General features: G+C 43.2%; 1 protein-coding gene across 1 annotated transcript; it reads left to right on the top strand.

Annotated features, from left to right (window-relative positions):
* Positions 1-7,772: 7,772 nt before the first annotated feature.
* Positions 7,773-8,063, top strand: LOC124962734 (NADH dehydrogenase [ubiquinone] 1 alpha subcomplex subunit 1-like). The gene has a single exon (XM_047521889.1). It carries the CDS (start codon positions 7,773-7,775, stop codon positions 7,983-7,985), a length of 213 nt encoding a protein of 70 aa, XP_047377845.1. The 3' UTR covers positions 7,986-8,063.
* The last annotated feature ends 230 nt before the right edge of the window (positions 8,064-8,293 follow it).

Genomic DNA, 8,293 nt, shown 5'->3' with positions numbered 1-8,293 from the left:
AAAAGATAGCCTCTTCAACAAATGGTGCTGGGAAAACTGGAAATCCACATGCAATAGAATGAAACTAAACCCCTATCTCTCACCCTGCACAAAACTCAACTCACAATGGATCAAGGACCTTGAAATCAGACCAGAGACCCTGCATCTTATAGAAGAAAAAGTAGGTCCAAATCTTCAACTTGTTGGCTTAGGATCAGACTTCCTTAACAGGACTCCCATAGCACAAAAAATAAAAGCAAGAATCAATAACTGGGATAGATTCAAACTAAATAGCTTTCTCTCAGCAAAGGAAACTATCAGCAATGCGAAGAAAGAGCCTACAGAGTGGGAGAATATCTTTGCCACTCATACTTCAGATAGAGCATTAATTTCCAGAATCTATAAAGAACTCAAAAAACTCTACACCAAGAATACAAATAACCCAATCAACAAATGGGCTAAGGACATGAACAGACACTTCACAGAAGAAGATCTACAAGCAATCAACAAACATATGAAAAAATGTTCACCATCTTTAGTAATAAGAGAAATGCAAATCAAAAGTACACTAAGATTCCATCTCACCCCAATTAGAATGGTGATTATCAAGAATACAAGCAACAATAGGCGTTGGAGAGGATGTGGGGGAAAAGGTACACTCATACATTGCTGGTGGGACTGCAAATTAGTGCAGCCACTCTGGAAAGCAGTGTGGAGATTCCTTAGAAAACTTGGAATGGACCTTCCATTTGACCCAGCTATCCCACTCCTCGGCCTATACCCAAAGGACTTAAAACCAGCATACTACAGAGATACAGCTACATCAATGTTCATAGCTGCTCAATTCACAATAGCCAGACTATGGAACCAACCTAGATGCCCTTCAATTGATGAATGGATAAAGAAACTGTGGTATATATATACAATGGAATATTACTCAGCTATAAAGAATAATAAAATTATGGCATTTGCAGGCAAATGGATGAAATTGGAGAATATCATGTTAAGTGAGATAAGCTAATCTCAAAAATCCAAAAGACAAATGATCTCACTGATAAGTGGATGATGACACATAATGCGGGGTTGGGAGGGGAGCTAGATTGGAGGAAGGAGGGACTGTATAGAGGGAAAAAGAGAGGTGGGAGGAGTGGGGGGGAAGGAAAAAATAAGGAATGAATCAAACATCATTACTCTATGTAAATGTATGAATATGCAAATGGTGTGCTGTTACTCCATGTTCAAACAGAAACAACATGTATCCCATTTGTTTACAATAAAAATAAATTTAAAAAAAAGAAATTTACAGCTTCAAAGATTTACTCCCAAATTATTCAATATTATAAAGAGAAGTGTTGCCTAGGTGATAGAGATTTGCGAGAGTCTTCCAAACAATCTAACGTCCACAGCAAGGAGACCACCTGCTGAGGAGCCACTTGGGGTTTAGAACCAGTATAGGACTTAATTTATAAAACATTCTGAACAAAAGTATTTAATCTGAACATAAATCAAAAGGAAACAAACAGAGGCCTTCAGACAGTGGGAAATTCCACAGGAAACACTGCCTAGACTTAGAAAAAAGAAAAGAAGAGTAAGAGAAAGAAATATTATAAAGTAGGGGAGCTCTTCTAGAATAAGAAAAGTAAGAGTCTGGAACCCAGATTGAAAAATAAAGAAAAAGAAAAGCAGAAGGCAACTTGGAGATAATTTGGGAAATCTGAGTGTGAACTGTACATACAGTGGCCTTACAGAGACACGGCTAGCTCTCTTGTTCTGAGGGCCGTTCAGTGGTCATGTGATACGATCTCCTTATTCTGAGGAGATCATTTTAGAGGAGTTGGTGTGCACATCGTCCTGGTTCTGATTATCTCTTGGCAAAGCCTTTCTCTAGGTACCGAGTGTAAGGTATAAAGCCTCCCTTCTCTCCCATTACAGGAATTTCCCACCTCCCCACCACCTGTCAATCTGCCTCTTCCATTACAGGAATTTTGGCCACCCCATCACCTGTCAGTCTGCGTTCTGCCCGCCTCTTATGTTACAGGAATTTCCGGCTTACCCTGCCGTCATCTTCCTGCCTCCCATGTTATGTCCTAACATGTTATTGGTCCATCAGTCAGTCTGCAAGAATTCTCCTCCGCGATTAGTTCCTCCCAGTCCAGAAATTCCAATATCTGGGAGAAGCCATACGGCCATACGCCATTTTTTCTCTTTTCTTTTCTTTTTTCCACCCCAAGCGGACCTTTTCCGTCCGCATAAATAAAGTCTTTTGCGCGAGATCTCGTGTCTGCGGAGTTTTTTTTCTACCAGCAAGCCACAACTGAGCCAGCGACCCCTAACACCAAGCACCAGGTCCGACTGATCCATTGGAGATCCTACCAAGGGCAAACTCAAAGAGGGCCACGTCCTACTTTCTTCCTGTTCACTTGGCATCCACAACAGAACCTGGAAGAGACTGGACACTCAATAAGTATCACTGAATCACTGAAAACATCTTTTCCCCTTTTCAGAAGCTGGCCCTGTGTTTGACTGTGGTGCCAATGCTAAGCTTCATCAGTATCTGAGGCCTTTCTGGCTGATTTAGATAAACATGAAAAGAAAGAATGAAGAGTCCAAACACAAGTCTTCAAAAACTTTTGTGTTATTCAAAGAAAGCATTGGCTGTTGTATCTCTCGCAGAGTAAGTTCTTTTATTGAAGACTCAGAGCTACAAATATTTTGCCCCAACCCAGGCATGATCTAAAGTCTATAAAGAAAGCACTGATTTATGAGTAAGCAATTTTTCCTTTTAAGCAATGAATAAACAGAATTTATATTTAGTTTCAGAAAAAAATATTTTCTAAAATTAATAAAATGGAATAAAAGTAGACCAGCAATATTTCAATGTTAGGTGAATGTTGCATTGAAGCATTGGAAGGAAGGTTTGAAATTGTTGAATTGCAAATTGGAGTCCCTCCTCACAGACCCAGTCTTGCTCTGTTTGGAGACTTCTAGTATGGGTTCCTCTTTTACCTGTGATCTTTCAGGTGATTAAATTGTGTTTATTGTTGTATTTTTATAAAACTGGGGCAGAAGAATCCAAGTTCTAGAAATTAAAGTCTAAGCTTGTTAGCAGAAACAGTTTATCACGAATTCTTGACACCCCGTGGGTGACTTGTTGAGTTTTCACAAATCTGACCACAAGCTGGTCAAATTGGACTTGGATTGTGCTTCATGAGAGGGCAGGTGAACAGGCAAATCCAAGTTTATAATCACCGAGATTGAAATTCATTGCTTTTATTTGAAATTTCTTCAAAATGTATGACATGGTTTATTGAATTTGAGAAGACAAATAATGGTTTTGTAATCCACCTTTAAAAAGATTCAGAAAGATTTTTGAATTTTCAGTCAGTCAAAATGGCATAATTTCCCAGTGAAATATGCTTTAAAATATTTTAAAATAGTCCAGGAAATCAAACAGCATAGACAAAACATTTCAGTAAAATGGAAGAGAAAAAATGTATTTCCTTCTCTGAGTTGAGTTTCTCTGGCGGGGTCCAGAGTTGAATGCATCTGGCTTTGAGAGCGAGAGTCCAGACACAGTTAATGGGGGCAGGAGGAAGCCACCCACGAGCAACAGTCCAAAAGTAAGGTCTGAATTGGTGTAAGACACAAGTTTAGGAATAATCCCACCACAAGAAAGAGAGCCAGGTGTTCACAACCTCAATGAGTCATTGATTCAGATGATTTCCTTGAGTGAGGTTTTAATCCCAGGAACGTCCTATGGCTGTGCCTCGAGGCCAGAGTGGTCTTGGGCAGCCTGAGGACAGAGTTCACAACTGGAAAGAAGACAGAACTGTTAGAAATAGTAAGGAGTCAAAATAGCAAAAGATAAGGAAGAAATAAATTGTACATACATGTATTTTGCATACCTACACATGCATCCACGTGTAGGGAACATTCCTCAAGCTTATCTGACAGCAGTCACTGACACCATGTTCTAAGTAAGCCAAACAGTCTGAACAGAGAAACTGAGGCAATGGTAAAGACTCGCCATAGAATGAAGGTCTTTGCAGTTGTTGAGGTTGAGTTTGAGCTGAGGGGAGGCCTCGTTCTGTCATGTATCCCAGAAAGCTCTGATGTGAGCTCACCCACACTGCCTTGCCTCGTGCTGTGTGCAGGAGCTTGCCATTCCCCCAGTCCTTTGTCTCAGACTTGTTGCTGGGCAAAATTTCTTAGGCATGCTTGATTTGTTTACACTACCTGGACCCTCGACATATAGTTCACCTATAGGTTGACTCTGTTATACTTTAACAAGCTTGTTAACCTGATTGGATAATGTGCCTATATATGTCCTGTGCAACCCTAAATAAAATTAGATCGGTGCCTTCAGAGCTCAATCTCCGATGCCTGGGTAAGTGCGCTGGGTAAGGCTAGGTAGGGTAGGCATCGTTCATCCTCACCCTCAGCAAACCCGTCTCTGAACATCTGCATCCATGCATGTGTATAATATCTGTATAATATCTGTCTCCATGTATGTATGCACACACATTCAGAGAAGTCACAGATTGCCGCAGCTGGAGGGATTAGTCATATTTTACACTCACCTTCCCTAGATGAATTCCTCAGTGCACACCTGCTCACGCTAACCGAAGCTCCACCCTCTGGAGTTGTATCTGGCTTCACAGAGAACTATGAAAAACTCCTCCTCAGCTGCGAAGGACTACTTAGCACATTCGGACTAGGGGGGCACTAAGAGCAGATGCATCTAGTTGGACGACATTCTTCCCAACACTGAAGAATGGGTCTCAGCCCTGAAGGAACACAATCTTACTGAGTGCGGGAGGAAGAGGAGTTGCAATGGTCCCCCTGGTCCAGCCCCATAAGGACCCAATTTCACCCCCAGGCCACCTGTTCCAAGAAGGAAGCTCATTCTGAACCTTATCCCACTGGGCTCAGGCAGACTGAAACAGGCCAGTGCAGGGACCAGGTAACTGCAGCTGAGGACCTACTGCTTCCCTGACACTCCAGAAATCAGTCCCTGCCCTTCCTGTGCTCTCCTGCTCCACATCTGCCTTTTCTTCTATCCCTGAGCCCCTGACCTGAACGCCCTTCCAGTATCTAAGTACTTGCCTTGGCAGGAGCTTTCTCTGCCCACTCCCTCCCTCTCCTAGTCTACAGACTGCTGCTTTGCTAACTGCACCCAGGCATGGTCCTTTGTGCCTGCCTGGGCTTGGGTGTCCCTTAATTCTGGACCTATGAGTCCCAGTTTCCCATGGGACCCTGTCTGTCACCTCACCCTAGTTTTCCTGAATCCATCTTTCATTAGGGAACTCGAGACAGCTTTCACTGCACCACACCAGCCCCAATATTCAAGGCTCAGGATGACAGGTGATCAGACACCAGGCAGGCTGGGGGCAAGAGAAAAAAAACCTGACAATATTGGGACCAAGTCCCTTGGAGCAGGAACAGCAGCTTTGGCCTGTGCCCTGGATGCATGGCACCTCCCCTCCCCCATTCCTGCATAGGCGACACCCTAGGGGTGGGCACAGGGTAACATATGCTGAGAGTGAGAAGTTCGGATGTGATTGGCATAGACACATGCTTTGTGTTTGACTTTTATTCCCAAAATTAACATATCCAGGTAAAAATAGATTTTCTTTTGAGAGCTTTACCTTGATGGCATATGCTCATCATTAGAGCTTTTAAAAATACGAGACATTATGTCTCTCTTCTAATAGTTTGGGTTTTAGCCCAAAGCTTAAATTCAGTAGAATAAAAGTTATATTTTACATTTACCTAATTTTAAAGAAATTTGCTTCTCAACCTAATTGCCTAATTGGGTGGGGCAAAAGCAGATCCAGCTGCCGTTGATCCGTAAGACCTAAATGAATTTAAGAAAAAGGCTGAAGGTCCCTCAGGAAGTCTGGAAAATGTCCTCCTGGAAAATGTCCTCCTGGATGGCCCTCCTCGCTCTGCTAAAGCAGCAGTTCAGCAGACCTTCGGGGTCCCTGCTGGTCTGCCTCAGCCCCAGGGAGCAGAGGTGGTGAAGACTTCCAGCCTAAAGACTTGGTTCTGGCAAGTTCCCTAGTAAAACTGGAGTGAGCCAGATGACTTTTCAGGGTCTGGAATTAGTCTCATTGCTCCCAGCTGGGAAGGATGTGGCCACTCTCCCCTCTCTCTCCTGCCCCTGTTGTTCTTCCTGAGCTTCTGACCACATGCAGGGCCCTTCTGATGTTAGCTCCTGTCCTGAATCCCATTTCCTTTCTTGTGGGTTGAACATACTACTCAGTCTTTGCTAGGGTCCCTTTCTGAGAGCTAGGACTGTCTCTCGGTAGCCCACCTCAGCCCACCAGATGTCTCCATGTCTCTTTCACATGCATAAACAGCACACACCCTCACTCACACACTTACCACACAGACACACACACTTCACTCTCAGGAGCTGGCTCGGCTGCTGACTGGGAGACGGACAACTGGAAGTGCCATGCAGACACCCCAGCCTGTGCTGCCATGAGCACCCTCGCTCTCTGGATGCCCTTGACCCTGGGTGCCATGATCTTGACTGGACTTCCTGGAACCTAACACTGGCTCCACTGCTGTGCCTCCCGGGGAGGGGTGCGTGGGACCCCGCATCAGCCAGGTCAGTTCCTGTAGCTCAGTTCAGACTCGCTCTTTCCCAAAAGTTGCTAATGAGATTCCAGGACGCCTTGTGGATGAACTCACATGCATTACGGCAGAATCCTTCCTCCATTGCATCTCTCTCAAGAGCCTGATAGGACACAGAGAAACATTCTTATCTGTTCTGCACATGATAAAACCAGGGCACAGAAAAATACTTCAAGCTGCCTGAGCCCTCACTGGGAGTCTGTGACCACAAGCTTGTTTCGGAAAAATAAATCACCCACAGCCATTTCCTCTCCCACCTCCAAAGCCACCTGGGTCTTTAAAGCCAATAGAAATGAGAATTCTTCCCTCTGGCAAAACCCACAGACCACCAACTTCTATTAAGTATTTATGGTGAAATGAAGTCTATCTAGAAGCAGGCAGCCATTTCATATGCAGAATCAGTTTAATTCTAGTTGGTTCATATCTTCTTGTCCTTCAACATTCGTCATTTCTAGGAAATATAAATCCACATATTGTCACTGATTTGTGTTCATTCCTAATGGCAAGTTGGAGAAAAATAGTTTAAAAGAGCTGTATTTCACTTTTTAATTATGAAGTAAAAGTGACAGTTCATCTCGAACATTGTCAAGACGAGATAGGGAAAAATAAAACTGAGATTTGTTTCCAAAGTTGCTTGGACTGCAGGGGGTGGGGTGGCTTACTCTGAAACACACAGACATTGAAGTTCAAATGTGGTACAGCAACGTTTGTACCCAGTTAAGTAGTAAGTTGTATAGCGCCTGAAGCAGAGAAATCTGTCTTTTGTTTGCATATGATTTTGCTTTGTTTACTTGCAATTTTGCAAGGCACAAAAATAAGACACAAACATGATCCAAACATCAGGTTCTTCCTGATCAAAGATTTTGAAGCCTAACATTATGTGGAGTGATAATGGAAGCAGGATAGGGATACCCTATCTTGTCTTCTACCTAATTTCGCTGCTTATCCTCAGATTAAAGTCTCTTAGCTGGAGAGGATACAATTTGCTGAGTTACTTTGCTCACCAAGGACTGGTCTAAAAAGCCCTTTGCCCGTGTTAGGTGCAATGTTATAGACTTTGTTAACAAAATCAAAAAGAAGGAAAGGAACCAATCCCAGTCACCTCTAAGGAGCCTAAGGGGTAGGGATTTGGTTTAGATAACCGTGCCGAAATGTGGTTCGAAATTCTTCCAGGACTCGGTATCATGAGCCTGTGCTTGGTTATCCCGGTAGTGGCCACTGCCTACATCCACGGGTTCACTAATGGGGGCAAGGAAAAAAAGATTGCCCATTTTCCCTACCAGTGGAGTTTGATGGAAAGAGATAGACATGTATCCAGAGTTAATTGTTATTATAAATCAAAGGGTTTGAAGAACATTGATTAAGGAAGCATTTTCCTGATTGATGTAAAAAAACTCAGTATGGTCATCTACCCCTGCTAGAACATTATTTGATATATTATGTAGCATGCAGTGTGTTATGTAATCCATAATCAAAATAAAATGAAAAAGAAAAAAAAAATCAAAAAGGAGTATTTGCCTTCAAGAAATTCAGAACTTAGAGGAGCAAAAATAAGCAGCCTAGTAGGTCCCTAGGCAATGTGGTGAGAGCAGTTGTGGGGTCTGAGCCAAGGTGAGAGTCACTGCTCAGCCACAGGGTCCGGGAAAGCGCTGGAGGACTCACCTGGCTCAGT

Source organism: Sciurus carolinensis, chromosome 13 (genome assembly GCF_902686445.1).
Source record: "Sciurus carolinensis chromosome 13, mSciCar1.2, whole genome shotgun sequence".
NCBI lineage: Eukaryota > Metazoa > Chordata > Mammalia > Rodentia > Sciuridae > Sciurus > Sciurus carolinensis.
Note: the sequence above shows the minus strand (reverse complement) of the source record. Positions and strands in the feature narration are given on the sequence as shown.